Source organism: Macrobrachium rosenbergii, chromosome 47 (genome assembly GCF_040412425.1).
Source record: "Macrobrachium rosenbergii isolate ZJJX-2024 chromosome 47, ASM4041242v1, whole genome shotgun sequence".
Taxonomy (NCBI): domain Eukaryota; kingdom Metazoa; phylum Arthropoda; class Malacostraca; order Decapoda; family Palaemonidae; genus Macrobrachium; species Macrobrachium rosenbergii.
In genome coordinates, this window is record NC_089787.1 from 45,494,505 (window position 1) to 45,515,967 (window position 21,463).

Below are 21,463 nucleotides of genomic sequence, written 5' to 3' on the forward strand. Positions count from 1 at the left end.
CAAATTTTCTATACAAAAGACTCAGTAATGTTTTATAAAAATAAAAAGTGGAAAAAAGGTGAAGAAATAGATTGAAAAATCAGAAATCATTCCATATCAGTTAACCAAGCAGCAAAATTTTTAGGATTAGTACTATTTGATACTCACTTGAACTAGAAAGCCCACATAACATACATTGAAATCAAAATGTTAAAGAGCATTAAAACTAATTAAAAAACTATGGAACACTACTTGGGGAGCCGATAGGCATACCCCTACATTACTGTATAAAGCAACAGTGCTGTCTATCATTGATTATGAAAGCAAAATATATGGCTCGGCATCAGACGCAATGCTGAAAACATTAGACCCAGTTCATAATGAAGACCTTAGAATATATTCAGGAGCTTTTTTGATCATCACCAACGTCTTCTTTACAAGTTGAATGTGGTGAACTACCTCTCTCTCTCCATAGAGAGCTAGTAACAATGAAGAGTGTTCTGAGAATTCAGACAAATGATTCTCCAACCAAGAAATTATTTGGATTAAGAGATGTGTTTATAAACAATCATCCACTTCCTTTCCCAATCAGAGCTAGAAGATTGTTTGAGTCGCTAAATATAAATATACAATTACCTTTAATACCGTAAAATGGTCTAACTTTGGACGATTTTTTTAGTTTTTGTTGCATAACTTCATGTATAATTACACTAATAAAATTCTTTTGGTGCCAATGGATAGCCTGGCAAAGTGCCAATCAACTCTTGACAAAGAAAAAAAATTAGTGTTTGTGATGTGAACTCTACAGAACAATATTAGGGTGTCCGAAGTTATCAGTGATTTCAGCTAACTTCGGACAGGGTTGTCTATCTTCGGACACCTATTAATTTAGCTTTATAACTCTATATACAGCAAATGTATGATAATTTCGGACAGCACATGGTTACTTTGAACACCCAGGAAGTTTTTAAAAAAATGCAAAAAAAAAAATGACCAACATGCGTGGTCACTGTGACTCTGTTTAGAAAAATAACGGGAAAAATATTTCTTTTTTCAGCTATAATTTCACTATTTAATACTAGGCATTAGATCACATAGTTATCACATATTTTCATAATAGAAATAATCACAGATTATGTAAAAACTTCTCAAAAAAAAAAAAAATCACAAAAAAATATCTCTGGGCATTCACATAACACCAAAATTTTTTTAAAGCAATATTTTCTGTTGCTTAACTTTGCAAACTGATGGGACCATTGCAACAATAACCTTACAAAAGCTTCATTATTAGTCATATAATACAAGAAAATCAATTAAATCAATGTGGGTCCATATCCTAACATTACAGACACGTGCTTACATGCATATACGCACCCTCTCTCTCAGAAACACACACATATATCAGTTTTTATTTCCTCATATATTTATGTACTACCTCACAGATGATCAGTGGTTTATATTACAGTATTCATGATAAACACACACACACACACATGCACTACAAATGCTAGTAGGTTATACAGCAAGAAATATAAAACTAAAACTTCTTTGAACTTTTACGGAAGCTGCTTCGAAGGTTATCGTTTATGGACCCTTTTATTTTGTCCATCATTTCACTCAGAAGAGAAGGGAAGCAGTCTTTTGGCAAAGCATTTCGAAGCCTTCCCAAAGTAGTTTTCTTAAAGTTTTCTAGCACTGAACGCCAGTGTCTCTTCAATGGTCTGAATACATCAGTATGCAGAGGCTGTGTTAAATGGGTGGATTTAGGGGGTAACAGAGTAAAGGAAATGTTATTCTTTTCACATGTTTCAATTGCAGAGGGACTGATATGGTTTGCCAAGTTATTCCCTATCAGAACAATTTTACCTTCTTTTTCTCTAGCATAAGGCAAGATAATATTGTGAAACCAGTCATCAAAACTGCAAGCCTCAAACCATCCACTGAGTGATCTATTAAACTTAGTCCCTGGTGGTCCCCCTCTGTCCAGGTATCACGAAGGTGGACAGCTTTGTAAACAACATAAGGTGGTAATAAATGACCTGAAGCTGTTCCTGAAAACATTACTGATATGGAAGACTTGGTTGTGTTCATGACCCTTTCAGGGTATTTAGTGCCTCTCCTAACTATTATTTTCTTTTTTCCCGGGTCATCAGTGAGATTAGTCTCATCATAGTTAATTATATTTTCTGGAGGGACTCCATCCAAGGTTACTTTCAAATTGTCATAGAATGTTTTTAGTACAGCATTACTTACTTTAGCCCTCTGGGTCTTGATATTTTGAGACACTCGTCTTGAGAGCTTTGATTTGTGCCTTTTCAGAAATGAGAGACCCCATTCATGACCTGGAGTATTGTCTTTAAAGCGAGGCACTGTTATCCCGCGCTTTTCAAGGTATCCCTTCACAAGCATCCTGAGATCCAATATATCCAGAGGGAAGCCCCAGTCAGCCAAAGTTATTATTCTTTCACACTAGAGATTCTTCTTCATAACTGAGAACTGTTTGTCGTCCAACTGATTTAGTGTGGATGCCTTTAATGTAATCATGCAAGGTGCTTTTTACCCCATTTCCATTTTTTTGCAGCTGCACGTACACTCATAATTTTTTTTCCCACATCACTTTTAGCTTTTTCCAATTTTTCTTTTGATATGTTGGCAGTGTATTTTCTTCCTGCCATAGGGGCCAACTTTTTCTTTGGTAACGGCATAATTATGTTCTGCACTGTTTAAGACTTTTTTTTTTTTTTTACAGTTTTCACTTAGTGTCCGAAGTTACATGTCTTTTACTTTATGTCCGAAGTTACACTTTTTCGTGCACAAAAAAGGTAATCTTACTTTTATTACTGTCAGATGACTACACATGAACATTTGGTAAAATCACTTACCATGTGTTATCTACCATAGATTTGCTTTAAAATGTCCCTGCCCATGCTCATACAACAGTTGTCATTTCTCTTCAGCAAGTAAAGTTTTCCAGGGTAAAAAAATAGAAGCATTTTCTTAATTGAATTTGAATTTTTTTTTTTTATGTCCATAGGTTCATGTTTCCTCCATCAATACTGCATAATATGATTCAGCAACAAATCTCCTAACTGCCTACATTTTCATTTTTCCTAAATACTTAAATGCATTTCCAGAACAATGCATTTTTACTTTTTATCCAAAATGTCCGAATTTACCCCCATGTCCGAATTTAGACCATTTTACGGTATTAAGCGTACCTCCTCCTTGGACAATGAATAAATTGAGAATTTGTACACACTTAGAATATTTATTAAAAAGTTATTCATATACTCCAGAGTACCATAGACAACATACAGTAGAACATATAATCCGAAAGGGTCCACATTACGCAATATACACCATTGGATCCAAGTCACAATACGGAGTGGTATATGCTGCAGTATCCTCAGACAAAATGCATCAGTTCTGTCTACCTGATAATGCCTCAGTATTTACAGCTGATTTATGTGCAATAGCATCAGCCATAAAAATAATTAGAGAAGCCTCATGTAATAATTTTGTGATTTATAGTGACTCCAGATGCCATTCAAAGCTATAACAAAAAAAATTATTGTACAACATATTAAGTTTTCACTCCATAAATTGTATAGTAAGGGAAAAAATATTGAAATATGGTGGATCCCTGCCCATGTGGGGATTAAGGGAAATGAAAAGGCTGATAAAGTAGCTAAAGAAGCAGTCAGCATGACGAGCAAATTAGTGACCCTATAAGATATATAAAAACAATCATTGTAAGTGAATAGCAAAATATAAGGAATGAAGAACCTGAAAATAATAAATTAAAACAGATAAAATCCAGTTTTGGAAAATGGAGTCCATCATATCAGAGAGAGGAGACACACACACACAAGTAATTGTGACACGTCTTTGAATAGGCCATACTCGTTTGACACATGGACACTTAATGAACAGTCCATGTGGCCCTCCTCCCAAATGCTCAGATTGCAAAGTGTTGATAACAGTTAAGCATGTACTGTGTGATTGCCCAAAACACAACCTGCAGCGATTGTCAAATTTTGGAAATTTCAGTGATACCCATTTTAATGTTCATGAGGAGCTGTGATTTAATTGATAAAATATAAAAAGTAAATAACAGAAGTACGAATACCCTTAGGGGTCTAATGAATTTTAAAACAACTACATTTTAACATTTTACTTTATTGTAAATTTTAATATACCTTTTTAGTGAGTATGGGAGCAGATGCCTTTGTACACCTTTTAATTTCATTTTCATTCATTCATCATTACCGAGTGACTTACATATTTGGTCCCAGTGCTAGGCTTCCACCCTAGACCTGTCATTTCATCCAAATCCTTTGGGCCAGCCCTATGAGAGCTGATAGTCAGCTCATTTGTCTGGTTAAACTTTTTTATTATTATTATTAACTCAAAATCATTCATTCATCCATGTTGCCAATGCACGATAATTTATGTCATTAGCACTTTGAACATTGTTTGTTTCCTCAGTGTCAGCTACAACTTGCAGCTTAAATTTAGCAGTGTATATCCTTGCCAATCTTTTCTCCGTGGCAAATAAGGGTATAATGTAAAAATATGTCAGTCCTATTCTACTTAACGTCATTTGTAACATAACTACTGTAATTGTTTACTATCATACAATGGTTGAAATGCAAGCAAATCAGCTGTTCTTATCTGATTCGGTTGTTCACAGCAAAACAGTTGTTTCTCATTCGGTTGTCTAAGGCTGTACACGTTTATGCAATGAGTATATCATTACTAATGATACTTTTATCATTCCCTTTTACTTTTTTTTAACTTATTTAACTAGAAGATGGGATAAAGAGATGGAGGAAAAGAGGTTAGTCTATTGTAATTTGGTCTCTCAAAAAGGGAACTCGCATGATACACGAGATACATGATAAAATACCAGTAATTTTTTATGAATGAAAATTTGGGGGGAAAATTTGGGGTCACACAATATGTGAGATAGCGCATTAAACGAGTATACAGTATACAGTAAAACAGCATTTGTGATAACGTCATCTTTACATAACCAATATTTCATAAGATACCTGTTGTTGCAAAAGCTAGCCTATACACAGATGCTTTTGTAATTTAGCAGATATGAGATAAATTCGTGAAAATTTGCCATAATTTTTGAACTCATTTTATCTCCAGGTTGTCTTATACAGTACATGGAAATATATGGTATATTATATATCTTTGGGGTCTTGGTCCCTGGTCCGGGTGTGTTGGATAATGTTAAGTTCTGGATAATGGCAATCCAGATAATTGAAGGATTACTTTTGTTTTTGGCATAAAAATATCCAAATGCTATGGAATCTCTTAGGTTCAAATGCCTGTCTGATATCTACAGTAAATTCATGCTGTAGTAGTTTGCATGGTATTAGCACTCCAGAGGCTCAGTTTTTTATTTTATTGTACCTCATTGTTATTACGTACATGTATTGTTCTTGGCTTTCAAGGATGCTATTCATTGGTAATCTGTCTGCTTTATTAATTTAGTCACCTTTCCACCCAGCTGAATTTGCTTCCCAGTAATTTTTGTGAACAGAGCAGTTTCATTGTAAAATAGTGTAATTTCTTTTCTCTTTATTGTTTTAAACTTATATCCTCTTTCTTAGCTCTGTTGACATCCGTGAAATGGAGCAAAGGGGCTCTGCAGCAAGGGATTTAATGAGCAAATTCATTCAGTTGAACTTTTCAGTAGAAGATGTTCAATTTGTCCTTACGAAAAGTGGGCTCACAAACATTGTAAATCTTCTCACAACAAATGGTAAGTATAACATTGGTGTGGTTTTCTTAAAATAATGAAAGGGTATACTATTGTTCCATTTGCATCTGTATCAGAGAATAATGATTTTTAAAATATAATTGTTTTTACAAAGTATAGATATGAACCTTTCTCTTATATAGGAGTATCTATGAAGTGTAAGTTTGTTTGGCTGTTAAGAATGTAAACTGGGTAGTTGTAAATGCAGCCACTCATCTGGCTGATCTTTCACTCTTTCTTTGGCCTCTGTGAAATAAATATGATGTTCTTCAGTATTTTACTTCAAGTTATTGCGTGCACGTTTACCTAAATATACATTCATGTAGTATGATTATGCTTGATTCTGTATTTGTGAGCAAATCAAGTTCCAGCTCTGTGAAAGGTTATGGGCATGGGTGTGTTTGTGGTAGGTTCATGTTGCCCCTGATGCGCTGCAGTGAGGGTCATTCATCTTCTCAAACTAGTATGGCTTTTACCAGTTAGAGAAGGCAATTCAAGCAGGTAGAGTAACAGAAAAGACCATGTTGAAGAAAGCACAAGAGAAATCCATAAGTGTTCAAGACCCGGCTTAGATTTTCCTACCATAGTGGCAAAATGCAGTTCATTACAAAATACTGGACTGTATAGTGAAAATGGGAACAGGAAAAGTAGAAAAGCAGTTGAATCACTTGAAGCACTGCTACCAGAGCTGAATAAATCAGCAATTTATAGATCTGTCTAAAATATTTTATTTCCTGATGTCAAAGACTTTTTTTTTTTTTTTTTTTTTTTCTCAAAATTTTTAGAAATTTACATGCACCTTAGAGGTTGAAGGTTATGTTTTTCATATTTCCGTCCTAACTGCAGAGAAAGGTTTTTATTTTGTTAAAAAGTATCAGAACTCATGTATATGGCCTCTGAATGAGAAACATACTTTTTACTTTATGAATATATAGTTCTCATTGTATGAATTAGATTTTTTCGACCCATGCACATATAGGCATTAAGGGAAATAAGGATACTAATAAAGCAGGTAAAGCTGCATTTATTATGACTAGCTAAAATATACTTGTCCCTGACAGTGATTTAATACTATATTTAAAACCTATCACCTTGAGGAAACAGCAGGCTTTATGGAATACGGAAACTGACAGTAACACTACGCTTTTTTTTTTAGAGTAATTGGCTCAACATGAATTCAGTCCCAATATACAGATGGCTCAGAATCTGATACTAATGTGGGGTTTAGGAAATTTTTTCCTGGAATGGAGAATAGTGGCTGCTTTCTGAGCTGTGCATCCATTGTTACTTCTGAATTTTAAGGTATTTTGATGGTGCTGAAAAACATCTAACTCAAAATGAAAACAGTTATTATTTGTAGCAGTTTAAGAAGTGTGTAGATTTTTTTTTTCTTTTCAATTCATGGAGTGCATAGAATACCCTGGAAACTTTTGGCCCAAGCATCCACTGGTATTAGCCATTTATAATAGTTATTTCTGTTGAGCTGATAAAGTCAGGAATTAAAGTTTTTGCATGTGAATGTAACAGGTCATGAGAGAGCAGATGAGTTATCCGTGAGAAGACACTCCTTCGTGTATAGGGATTGTTTCCTTACCATCAAGAAAAAGATTAAGAGTACTGGCAGTAAATATGCAAAGGTTTGACTGGAGATAATCAGAAAATGGTGGAAATCACCAGGCAGACTTTCCCATGGAAGTATAATTATATACCAAGAGGATAGGAGACAGCTTTATGTTGACAGGATTGGTCTTACTCATCTAACAGTTCAGTGAAGATTGCTTGGTCCTTTGAACAGTGAGCCATTTGCTGGCTGAATTCCCAAGCCTTGGTGGATTAATAGTACATATCCTCTCAGAATGCCAGAACAAAGAAGTTAACTATCCTTCCAAAATACTCAGAGAAGTCACATATTAGTCTAGTTTAGTATTTAAATTCATTGAAGAAACTGCTTTTCATAAAACTTTTAATTCAAAGGAAGGTATGAGTGTTTATTAAATGTGTGAATTAGTGAATGTTTTGTATAAAATTCAAGTTGTTTTGGTTTGTGTACAGTGGCACCTCAACTTGGGTTTCAGTTTGAGCATCTGGCTCCTAATAAGTAACGAAATCTTTTAAGTAATGAAGACCCAAGATCTTGTAGCATAGGCTATATAATACCATAGAGTTGGTGTTGCAGTCGTGCCAAAATCACTCGTTCTGTATTCTTGCTCTTATGCAACTAATTCATTGTAAGTTTTTGCAATGGTTTTGTAAGCTGTTAAATTCAATAATGAATGCTACATTGCTGGTAGGAATTATTTACATAAAAAGAACAGGTTTGACGTAAGTAAAACCTGATTTTCGCAGCTGCTGTGAGTCCTTAAAGTAGTTAACCCCTACAGTGTCACTGGAGGTTCCTTAACACAGACTGACTAACATCAGGAACTTTCTCATATATGGTCTAGACTGGAATAGTGCCATTGTTTGTATAGTGATGGCATATAAATGGACTCGAGGCAAGAATTTTTATTGTGCATTAGAATAACTACCCTCAAGGTTATGATTTATGCTGCTCCCACATGTAGTATCAATAGCACAGGTCAGCCAAGCCATACCGCTACTCACAGATCTGAGAAAGAAAATCTCCACCCATGCCATTTTGTCATGGAAAGTCAGTGGATTTGAAAATTCATAGCGGTTACTAAAAATGGGTTTTCCTGCATCAAGACTGGCTTCTTGATAGTGAAGCAGCTGCTCACCCTCAAAGGAGCAAATAGAAGAAGTTATCAGGTGACAAAATGGACTAGCTGTTGCAAAAAGAAAACATATTACTCAGATGAAAAACAATCCATGGTAAAGTTGCATATGAGTGATCGCCTTCTCAATTCAGGATTCCCGGTGCGGGGTCAACAGTAAATAAGGAGAGGTATAGAATGTGTGTGTGTTAACTTTATGATTATGAGGTGACTTACCTAACTATGTTGGGATGGGATGCAGAATAACTGCTCTTTCTTGGCAAAATCTCAAAAGTACCAAGGCATCTGGGCCCCACCCCTCACTAGGGGCTTATGAGGCTGGGACTTACCTTACCATTTACTGACACAGTGCAGTTGAACTTCTTCAGTCTCATGGCAGCAATGATTGAGGAACACTGTCTCTGATGACCACCATGTAAACTCAGAAACCTCTTTCAAACAAACTTTTCCAAAGGAAGCCAGTGTGAGATCTGCACTTCTGGAAGTCATGTGAGTTATGGAAGGATTGGGGGTCTGCATTTTTAATTAGGGATACCCATGCAGTGAGAACAGGGATGTTAGTCATGATAGTCATGACATCTAGGTAAGCCTGAAGTGACTGGACCAGGCATGTCTTATCTGTAGTACTGAATTCCAGTGTTTGAGTGGGGTACATTTTAACTGGGTTGTAAAGAAAAAGAGCTATGAAAGGAAGTATGAGAAGGAGGAAAACGTTCAGCAGAGAGCGTCGGAGTTGTTGGAATTGGAAGGTGAAAGGATGGAGGTAAGTGAAGAATGTTTGGTTGGTGGAAGAGACAAGTGTCAGTATGTACACGGGGTTTTGTTGGCAGGGGGGAATACTCTGATTGTGGGAGTAGATATCAGTGGAGGACAGTACTGTGGTTTGGTTGACATGGGAGTTTAAATATCATTGGTGAACACACGTGTGGTTAGAAATGTTGAGAGAATGAATTGGAGTGTTAAAAGGAGATTAGTGAATGTTTCAATAAGAGGTATAGCAGGAAGGTTGGTTGGATTGGAGGAGTGAGGTTGAAGGGAAAGTTGGGAGAGTTTGAGGTGGAAGCATGTTTTGTGGTACTTGGAGGGGAGCAAATGCTATATTGTATCCTGTTTGGGGTGGATTTTTTTGGAAGAAGAATGGATTAGTAGTGGATGTTTGGAAAGGAATTCTGTTGAAAGATGAGGTTGTGATAGGAAAAATTCAAAATGGACAGTAAGCATGGCTAGGTTTGTGGGAATTATTGATTGGAGTCTGAGTGAGGAGGATGAGGATATAGTGGAGTTGGACAAGAATGAGAATGAATTGCTAACAGCGGAGGATGATGAGGAGATGCAGCGGAAGTGTTGATAGTGAATGACTTAAAGAGGTGTATTAGAGAGAGAATGCCTGGAAGATGATGTTTGTTGTTGAGTAAATGGATACAGTTGGCTGAGAGATTTTTGTCGTGTGAAGGAGTGGTGTATTTTGCGAGAGAGAGGATGGTAGAGTTGATGTATGTTCCAGTGTTCTTGATGAGTGGAGCAGTGGGGATGCATGTGTTGTCAAGTGTATGAAAGAGCAAATATTTTCTCCATATTTGAGGAAAATTTGTATGGATGTGGCTGTTACGTGTGAAGAATGTCAGAAGTAAAAGTATCAGAGAGTGTATGCTAGCCCACCTGTTTTGAAATTAAGTATGAAAGAACTTTTGAGTTAGTGGCAATTGATTGTGTAACTTTGCCAGTAACTGCAAGAGGAAATGTAATGGTGTGTTATTGTAGATTGTAAGAGTAAGTTTGTGAGTTGTGCAGCTGTAAAGAATAAGATTAGTGAGAATGTTGCCAAAGTGGTCATATTGTCTTGTTGCCTGAATGTGTGAGGAAGTCAGTAAGAATGTTGAGTGATAATGGACCGGAGTTTGTTGGTAGACCACATGAGCAAATGTTGAAAGACGGATATCGAGCATGTTGTAACAGCTCCATACATGCTGAGTGTAAATTGGTTGGCTGAACGAACTATAAGGACTCTGAGTGAGAAGTTACGGATGTTGACTGATAGAGAGAATGAATGGGATTTGTTGTTAGGAAGAGTGGTAGCGATGTATAATGGGTCAGTACATAAAAGTACTGGTATACCTCTGAGTGAATATTTGATGAATTATGAGAGGTATGTAAGGGTGAGGTTGGGTTTGAATGATGAGGAGTGGGATGTGTGGAGGCAGGCGAATGAAAAGTTGGAGAGTTTCAGAGTGGGTGATAAGATGTTGAAGGAATTGGTTGAGAAAGGAAGATTGACATGAGTAAGATGTGTGAGAAGTATGAAGGATCGTATGTAGTGAAAACGTTGTGGTCAAATGGATTGAGTTATGTGTTAGAAGACAGGAATGAAGAAGGAAATGTAAAGGTAATAAGAACGCATTATAATTAGTTGAGAAGTTTGAAAGAACCACCGAAATACATAATGGAGCATCCCATTAGGAAGTTGTTAAGGGAGGAGAAGGAAAAGGAGAGTGAAGAAATAGAAGAAGATATAAATTAGGGAGATACAACAGCTAGTGTTGGTGGAACAAAAGAGGAGGTCTAAAAGGAGGAGTAGAAAGAGTAAGGGTGCGTTTGATAGGTTGTTTGGAGAGAGTATCCGTGATGGGTGGTTTGATTTTTAGGGGTCTGAGAAGTCAGTAAGCAAGTGGAGTGAAAATACCCTTACGACGTTGTTTGGTGGTAGTGCGAATGAGGGTGTAATTGATTTTGAGGGATTTGAGTGGGATGTGGAAGGAGTGAACTTGGTGAGGACAAGAAATGTGGGCAAGGATACGCAAGATTTGGATGGATTGGAAACAACACAGTCGTGAGAAGGACAGTATGTACAGTGGGTACGAGTATCCTCTTAGTGAAAGTGTTGAAAGAGTAAGTGTGGGAATGAGTGTGAATGAGAAAGAGTTAGCAGCACTAGGGAGTGTGTGTGGAGAAGTTTTGGATAACTTGTTGGAGCATAGGAGAAATAATTGGGAGTATGAAATAGATGATAAGAGCTATGTCAAATGTTAGTGAGGTTGGAACAGGCGTAAGTCTCCAGAATTTGAATGAGGTTGGTGTGAATGGTTCAGAACCAAGGCTGGTTGAGTCTAATGCAGTTGGGGTAGAAGTGAGTGAAGAAGAGGTGGTGAATGTGAGGCCATGGACCCGAAGTCAAGGTCCATTTCCGGAGTATGAATGTGTAGTGTGAGAGGGATTTTGAGAAAAAAAAAAGGAAATGAAATTTCTTTTATATTAAGGGGGAGTGTGGTAGTGTTTCGAAAGTGGGTTTGTATGATGAAATTTGTGTTTAGGTTCTTGTTGTTTGATGATTTTATATTTTGTTGCCATTATGGTTTATTTGATTGTATGTTTTTGTTTGTAAATGCTTGATGGGTTTAAGTTTCATGTTTGTTTTTTCTTTTTTTTACTTTGTTTGCTTGAGTGTTTGTAATGAATGGTTGGGCTCCTCCTCACCTAAATAGTGTGAGCTGTCACCTGGTACAGAGAGAAAGAAATAAAAAAACTGAAAGAATTGCTCCAAAGAAAGAGAGTTAGAAGAGCAGTTGCAAATAGAGAAAGAGATAAAGCAGAGGAATGATGACATAGGGAGAGAACGTGAAGCTGCGGGATTGCAAAAACAAAAGGTCTTGGTCAGGCCACTGTTGAGTTGGTCATAAAAAGTTGATGGGCTCTGGGCTCAGTTGATGGTCATGTGCTCTCCAAGAGAGTATTGAGTTTGTCATACTGTAAACAGTTGATGGGCTCTCGGCTCAGTTGATGGTTGTGTGCTCTCCAGGAGTGTGTTGACTAGGGTCATAAGGACTTGATGGGTTGTGCTTTTCAAGAATGTTGACTAGGGTCATAAACAGTTGATGGTTGTGTGCTTTCCAAGAGAGTGTTGAGTTGGTCGTAAACAGTTGATGGGCTCTCGGCTCAGTTGGTGTTCATATGCTTTTCCCAGAAAATGGTTTCTTTCCTGATCTGGGATTTTGTGTTGGTTGTGGTTTATATAGTAACTTCAGGGACATCATCTGGTCTCTAAAAGGGGGGCGACATTTTGAAAATTATACAGTTAATATGGGTGAGCGAAGCGAGCCTATACAGGTGGTGAGAAATTTTTTGAGGAAATGAACATGATTTGGTGTATTTTAATGCCCTATAAATATGAATATATGGATGATATTAAGGGAAAGGGATGACTGATTTATCAGTATTAGTATGTTAACTAGTTTATAAGTCCACAATTTACAGGTTGACTAAAATACGGTACAAGTCTTCTGTGACATCTTCAATATACAGTTTCACTTAACTCCGTAGAAACTGTGATCAGTATTTAATATTACAAACTTTTATAGTATAAGCAATAAGGATAAAAACAAGCTTATTACTTTATGATGCAGTATATTATAGGATTTATAGGACTCCATTGAGAGTCTAAAATAATAGTGTCCAGTAACAATAAAAACCTTTTACTCCAATGTGGGATTTAATTTTTAAGGTTAGGGATGGTAGCAAAAGAGGTAGTAAATAAGTGAATGACAAGAATGAGAATATACTACTTGTGACAGTAGTAGTAAAAAAGCAAGAGAAAGTATAGAAGGGGACAGTACTGAATGAATTGATTGTTGAATGTATGAAATGAAAACTTTGCAAACAATAAAATAGTTGAATGAGAAGAGTAGTAGTGGTGGAGGATAGAGATGCATGGAGGCAATTCATTTGTGGTCACCCTACAAGGATTAAAGCATTTTTGCAATTGATAAAGAAAGTGCTTACCTCAGGATACAGCCAAACAATATGGGTGCATTAAAAATTGCCAAAAATATTTTCCCATTAGACCTAGCACTTTGTTTACAAATTTATTAGCTATCAAGTGCAGCAAGATGTTCTCAGTGAACATGACAGGTCATAAGATGGTTAAGCCGTTTGTGGGTCATGGTGGAACACAGCCAAGTTTTCATGCGCCTAAGTGCACTGAATGACCTTTCAGTCTCATGTGAACTTGTTGGAGAGACCAAAAGAATTCTCAGCAAGCGTTCAACTGGTGAGAACATTCTTCGAACTTCTGGCACCATATTTGCAAATGCCTTTCAGTAGTCCTCAACAGTTGCACCATTGAACTGATTATGGAAGAAATCAATTTCTTGCTTTAACCCTTAAGGGATGGATTGAGCCTCAGTGTGAAACAGAATTACGCACCACTGTTATGGTAATAATGATTTGAAACAGAGGTGCCAGTGCTTCTATATACTATAAATTCACTAATGGCAACTTTTATACAGACGTGAGAGTTAGGCCAGTATCAGTAATGCTTGTGACTTCAAGGGGGAAAGTACTGCATCTCTCTCTCACATGAGTCTTTTTGTAAATTTGCTTGTAAATATACTAAAGGGTTGCTGTTGTTTTTTTGTTTTTGTCCTTAACGAAAGTATGTCGGTTGTAAATGTAATTTTACAATGAAAATTGCAAAGAAATATTAGAAAAAGCATGTAAAAGTAAAAAAGTTACTGAATCTTCCATCTTGTAAATTTACATGAATGTTGTCCAACAAATATGCAAAAAATTTGTTACTGCTTTTATTTCTTATCTGTTTTGATATTGTGTGAGCATTAATAATAATTTTACAAAATACAATAAATTTATTTATTATAAAAACATATATAAGTTGGTAAATTTTACCCTTGCCTTGTAAATGAGGCCCCACGAGGGGTAAATAGTCATTTTCAACTTCTCGTGGAAGGTAGGAAAAATATTTTAGAATTTTTTTGTTTATACGGTGTAAATGTACATGTCATTCTCTTTCCATTGATGTGATTTTTTTTTTTTATTTTGCCGACCTCAAAGTTTCCCCGGTCTGGGGTGCTACACATTGATAAATTATACCGTCCCTTAAGGGTTAAGGAATCAGCAAGTTCTGGATATTTCTTGACTGGCTCCTCTTTGAATGACCCAGTTAATAGCTTTTCACTTAAGTCGCAGTACATTGTGAAATCAGATGAAGTGAAATACCCATTTAAATACTCTGAGGCACTGTCAGTAACTTTGAAGAACTCTACTCCGTAATACTCCTCTGCACAACTGGGAATATATTCCTGAGAACCTTCATCAAACCTCTTTGTAATCTTGTACTTGTGAGGGAGAGTCACTGGTTCTAGTTCACACTCCTCAATTTTCTCTTGTGCAATTTCAAAAATTTCCTTTATTTTCTGTAGGAAGGGATTTGAGATTTTCTGCAGCTACTTTCACAGCAGCAAGAAGCTTATCCAGCAGTGTACCACTTATGCCTTATAACCTAGTGGTAGTGTAGCTTCCAAACTGAGCCATTCAATTTTCAGGTCTACCATTTTGCTATTTTTTACTTTAAAACATATATTTGTAGAAAAATAATGTCTAATATGAAAATCAAAGGCTTAGATGCATGAAAAATAATAATAAACTCACAGGCAGCTGCTGCAAGCGTTGGCATTTGCCCCGTTTGCCAGCTTTGTATGTAATCAATGGGATACGTCAGTCAAAGTTTAAATGAACAATCAATCTGACCATGAACCTAATGAAAAATTACATAATCTATTTTTTATTTAATATTTTATACTTGTTTGTGTTGAGTATATATTTTATAATAGTATTAACAGCCTCATTTCCACCATCTGTTATATAAAACTTGGAGGAAAGAAGTTGGGGGGACACTTGATATGTTGTCCCCCCAGAATAAAAAGTGGGGGGATATGTCCCCCCATCCCCCCCACAGATGATGCCCATGAATAAATTAGGCTAAGTTACTAAATAATTTTGATAAACTCTAGGATTAAGATTGATAAATTAGGTTAAGGTTCTTTTGATAGTTGTGGCAGAACTATAGTACTGTGTTAAGATTGATAAATTAGGTTAAGGTTCTTTTGATAGTTGTGGGAAAACTATAGTATTAAGATTGATAAATTAGGTCAAGGTTCTTTTGATAGTAGTGGGAAAACTGTTGTATTAAGATTGATAAATTAGGTTAAGTACTGTAATGCTATGAGTAGTTAATAAGCTGTAGTATTAAGGTTAATAAATTAGGACTGTGATAAGAGTTCTCTTATTTAACCTCTATTTCTGTTCCCATCATCCTGCACCAACTGTATCAAAGAAAAAGCCCCTACAACTCCTTATATGGAATCCTAGGAAGAGGCAGAAGGGAATGGTGATAGGGACATGCAAGTATGCATTTTTTGGACCGATAAGAGATGGTCCAGGTACCATGTGGGCAAAACCAAAATCGTAAAAATTAAGCATACCTTAGTTTAACCAGACCACTGAGCTGATTAACAACCCTCCTAGGGCTGGCCCAAAGGAGTAGATTTATTTTATGTGGCTAAGAACCAATTGGTTACCTAGCAACAGGATCTACAGCTTATTGTGGAATCCGGACCACATAGCGAGAAATGAATTTCTATCACCAGAAATAAATTCCTCTAATTCTTCATTGGCCGGCCAGAGACGCAAACTAGGGCCTAGCAGAGTTACAGGAGAATGTTAATAGGAAGCATTATTCCATAGTTAACTAAAACTTCTTACCAAAGATAAGCAGCTTCAGTATAATGAATCTATTAAGAGCACTTCCCATACATTCAGATTAGTTTAGAAAAGCGTAAAGATAAAATTTTACTCAACACAAGGAAGTCTAAGGTAAAAATAAGTTCCTTTGAATTAAAACAGGAAAAGTTTTTAAACATAGTTAAAACTTTGAGGACAAAGCAATTAGTGAAATAAAAAGAAAAAATTTTTAATTCATAATTAAGTCCATTCCTAAAAAATTATAACACTACCACTGAACGTTTATTACCAGTGGCAAGGACATCATAAGAGGAGAAGCTAGCAGGAGTATGTGGCTTTAATCCATGGACATGGGACCACCTTGACGTGGTGATGGGGGCCTCTTTGAACCTCTGGAATTTGTTCCTGTGTTTGAGTCCAAGATTCCTTTATATATTAACGCACATAAATTTGGAGTAAGTATTATGAACTTTCCACCTGTGGTAAAATTTATAGGACCTGATAAATAGGAAAAGATATTATAGCTGGGACTGGGTTTATATCCAAAGCTAAATGGTGGGAGCTGTGGTAGGATCAACAACTCCTTGATAATGTTTGGTTATGAGAGAGATTGATAGCTCAAGGGCAGAACTGTTCTGCAGGGCTTGGCCATGGATTCCAGGGGGGTTTGGTTCTGGGAATAGGACTCTCGGCATTCTGTCCGGTTTACCCGTAATATGATTAGGGTGGAGATGGATGTATCCTTTGCAAGCCGGTTTGGCTTAAATTTTGTCAACTCTAATCGTGTTGTGCCATTCCCTGTGGAGTAGGGTAGGGGACGGACATATGGGAGTCAGCTCTCACTTGTGCCATTGGTGGAAGAATGAACTCCATGAAAGGCTGATGATATCTTTTTAAGGTTTTCAGGTTTAATTTTTCCTTCTTTTTTTTATTCAATCTTTATGACTAGTAGAAATGAAGATAATGAGTACCCCTGGGCCCTCTGATGATACCGTTTTGGCACAGACGATGACTGCTGCTACTCCTCTGCCAACCCTTGTTTGGAAAAGGCTAGGAAATCTCCTAATATAATTACACTGGAACCCTATGCTTCAGCACAGAGCAAAGGGAAATTGATGAGAAATGTATGTGAAATAGGACCAGGAACATTCGAAATCCTTATGATAAATATTTGACTTTTAATCTGGAAGATTCTAATTACAATATTTTTAATGTGTATAGAGACATTGTGAATTGTTGTGGCCAGTTACCATCTGAAGGTCAAGGCAAACTGACAGGTGAATCAGCCTCAGCAAAGAGAAAGTGATATCAGCCTCAGCAAAAGAAAGTGATAAACTACCTGTACAAGCATTATTGCATCTCAGAGGAGTTAAAGTAGACTGCAATACAGTACGTGCTTTCTGGGAATTACTCCAAGGGATTGATATATGCACCCTACCTTACTGATGACATACTTGGAGAAGCTGGTAGAAGAATTAAAAGATCAAGGTGTGATAAGAATTGAAAGAATGAAAAAGATAAATGGAGCCTTAGATCAACTTCCAAATTTAATTATTAAATAAAGTTCTACTTGATTGCCTAATATAATAAAAGCAGCCTGTGTACGTTTTAAGGTAAAGCAATATATCCCAAGACCAAGATGTTTTCATTGTAAAAAATTTGAACATATGTTAGGGTCTTGTAGAAAGAAGCTACAAGGCAAGCCTATCACATGGGTTAAATGTAGTGAACCAGAGCATGGTGTATGTTATGAAAAAGCAGGATGTATACATTGTGGAGACAATCACCCATCTTCTTCACAGAATTGTGATGTGTACATCATAGAAAAAGAAATCCAGACATTCAGGGTAACTGAATGTATCACATTTATAAAGGCAAAAGAAAGAGTATTGGATTAGTAAGTTAGACCTGGAATACTGTATCCTTTTCCAGTGTTGCTGCCAACCAAAGAAGAAATATAAATGCTACCAGAGGTGCTTCCCTTGGCCATGTAAAGGGAAGATCAGTGGCAACCTGTACTCGTGCCTCTCTGGAGGCTGTGCCAGTAGTGTCTAGCACTCCTGCCTCTCTGGAGACTGCACCAGTGATTTCTGGCACTCCTGCCTCTTTGGAGGCAGTGCCAGTGATTTCTGGTGCTCCTGCCTCTTCGGAGGCAGCTCCAGTAATTTCTGGCTCTCCTGCCTCTTTGGAAGCAGTGCCAGATGTACCTGGCACTTGTGCCTCTCTGGAGGCTGTACCAGCTATTCCTGGTGTGTTGGCTTCTTTGGAGGCTGTATCAGCTATGGTTGACACTTCTGCCTCGTTGGAGGCTGAATTATCACTATCTGGTGCTTGTGTCTCCGTGGAGCCTGCACCAGCTGTTACTGGTGCTTCTGATGCTTTGGAGGATGTATCAGTGTCTGACCCTCACACCCCTCCTCAGGCAGTGCCAACGTTATCTGGTGTTCCTGAGATTGATAACCCTCTGAAAATGAAGGCAGCCATAAGTAATCAGTCTCCTTCTGGGAAAAAGGAGGAGCTGAAAGCACTTAAGAGAGGCTCCAATTTAACAACCTCAATTTTCTCCAGTGGAACTGTCAGGGATTAAGAGCTAAATGGGAAGAACTGAGGCTGTTCATATGAGAAGTGTCTCCCATATGTAGTACAGTATAGTTTTGCAGGAGACCATGGTTGATAATAATTTGTGTACCATACCCGTTTGTTATTCTGGGAGATATGAATAGTAGAAACCCTCTTTAGGGTGACATCGTCACCGTTCAAAGAGGAAATAGCCTGTGTTCCATCTTAGAAACTGAAAATGTGGGAATCCTCAACATGGGGGAGTCTACACATTTTCAGTTCAAACAGGCACTGTACAGTATCAGCAATTGATTTATCGATATACAGTGGTGACTGCGTTATTGATTTTCATGAGAAAGTGATAAATGATAGATTTAACAGCAACCATTTTCCAATACAGTAGTGGTGAATGTAGTTTCAAATCCTCTAACTTCAAGGCAACCTAAATGGAACATTGGTAAAGCTGATTGGGCAAGTTCCAGGAACACAGCTCAATAGATGACTTGACTTTCCATGTAGATGATGCTCTTGACTTTTTTAATACAATCATATTTGGGCATATTTATCTGTCGACCAGTTCCGTGGTGGACTTGTAAATTCTTGGAAACTCATAGAGTTATGAGATCAGTTTTCACCAGATATTGCAGATGAAAATATGAGTATTACCGTATTGAATTTCAAAAAGCAAGAGCTTATTTCCACATGGAAATTAAAAAGGCAGGAAAGGAATCTTGGACAATTTTCAAATCACTAAATTTGAAAACACCCTTGACTTTAGTTTCGAAGAGAGTTAGAAAAATTATAGGCAAATTTACTCCTTGTCAATCTCCAGTTATCAAGACCAATGGTTGTGAAGAAGCAGATCCCCGATTGATGGCAGATGAGTTTGCCAAACATTTTGCTAATATTGCAAAAAAAATGATGACAGACCCTATTCAGCGCAAGGAAGGCTAATGGAACAGGACAAAATTGATTTTAATACATTAACCCTTTAACGCCGAAGCCCTATTTACAAAAACGTCTCCCGTATGCCGGCGGCGTTCGGTGAGTTAGCGCCGAAGCGGAAAAAAAGTTGTTTTCAAAAAATCACAGCACGCTTAGTTTTTAAGATTAAGAGTTCATTTTTGGCTCATTTTTTTTGTCATTGCCTGAAGTTTAGTATGCAACCATCAGAAATGAAAAAAAATATCATCATATATAAATATTGGAATATATGACAGCGAAAAAAAAAACTCGTATATAATTGTATACAAATTGCGCTGTAAGCAAAACGGTTAAAGCTAATGAGTTAATTGCGATGATTTTGGTATATAATAAATTTTAAAACGATCAAAGCAACACAGAGAAAATATTATCACAAAATGATGCATGAATTCGTAACGCGCGGACGTAAAAAAATGTTTTTATACATGAACTTACCTGTTGTTTACATATAGCTGTAATTCTCGATCTCGACAGAAAATTCAAAACTGGCGGTCCCGCTAATATATGGTCAGGTGATACGACTACCCCGCCCTCTACCGGGGTACCTGGATCCATTTCCATCAACAACTAATCATATTTTCTCTGTCGGGCCGGCGACTAGTCGTCTGCTCCTCTTCAGGAAATTCATCGGTGCTTTTTCGTTTCTTCTTTGGTGAAGTACCCACTTTTGTTGACGGTTCTGGCTTGTTTTTTGGCTTTGTTGAGATTTTTTCTAGTTATGTCTGATTCAGGATCTCAAATTAGATATTGCGGGGGTTGTAAAACTCGAATGTCTCGGTCTAACATAGACCCTCACTCTTCTTGCTCTAACTGTAGAGGGAAATTGTGCACGAATCTGGATAGATGTGATGAATGTTCGTCTTTGTCTGTGCTTGATTGGCAAAAGTTGGCTAAATATCAGGCAAAATTAAGTAAAGATAGGGCACGTAAGGCTTCGGCCAGAAGTTCCTCCCAGAGTAGGAGTAGTATTGTCTCTTGTTCTGTTCCTGTTACCCCTCCTGTTCCTATTCCTGCCCCGGAACCTGTTGTTTCCAACCCACTACCGTGTCAGACCTTCGGGCAGAATTTGATGGTAAGATTTCGGCTCTTTTCTCTGCGATAGAGAAGATTGGCCAGGATGTGAGTGCGATGTCTAGACATCGAAGTGTTGCAAGTGATAGTGTTGTGGAGGAGGTGACTGTTCGTCCCCTCGCTCTCCTAGGTCGAGGCCTCTGTCCGGCTCCCAGGGCTCAGGAGAAGACATGCCGAAAGCCGAAGGGAGGCGAGTGGGGTCTGCTCACGAGCAGTTGCTCCCTCTAACAGTCCTGTTGCGTCCCAGGCTGTTGCAGCTCGCTATAGTAAAAGCGATGCGGAAGTGTCTTCTTGTGCTTCTGTTTCGTCGAGGAGGAGTTGGAAGCAGTCAGAGTCTAGTAGGCCGCTGAAGAGACGCAGAGCTTCCTCTCCAAGTCAAGTTCCTATCAAGAAACTTTCGCACGTTCTCCTCTTCCGTCTTGTAGCTTTTGGGATAGCCCAGAGATCTCTTCTTCTTCAGGCAGTCCGGATGTACGTTCTAACGGATCGTAAGCGAGCGCCAGATCCTCCTGTTAGCATGCAAGTAGCGGCTTCCTTCCCGTTGGATCCCAAGTCGGCTTTTATGCCTCCGGTTCCTGCCCCCCTTTCGCAAGAGGACAAATTGGACAAGATTTTGAGACTTTTCGAAGGTTTTAAAGCTCCAGCACTTCAGGTTCCTTCTGCAACTGAGGCTCCGGTCTCTGCTCCCGCTCGCGCGCCTGGCTCCGCTTCCGCTCGCGCGCCTGGCTCAGCTTCCGATCGCGCTCCTGGCGCCACTTCCGCCCGCACCGGCCGCACTCACGACGCTACTTTGGCGCTTGGCGCCTCTCCAAAACACGTTTCCAAGGCG

General features: G+C 37.8%; 1 protein-coding gene across 4 annotated transcripts in view; it reads left to right on the forward strand.

Annotated features, from left to right (window-relative positions):
• LOC136830825 (mucosa-associated lymphoid tissue lymphoma translocation protein 1-like) overlaps window positions 1–21,463 on the forward strand; it is a 255,412-nt gene that overhangs the window by 18,248 nt on the left and 215,701 nt on the right. For all 4 annotated transcript variants that reach the window (XM_067090794.1, XM_067090797.1, XM_067090795.1 and 1 more), the window contains exon 3: window positions 5,607–5,758. In XM_067090794.1, coding sequence (XP_066946895.1) covers window positions 5,607–5,758 — 152 coding nt within the window. The remainder of the gene's footprint in view (window positions 1–5,606; window positions 5,759–21,463) is intronic.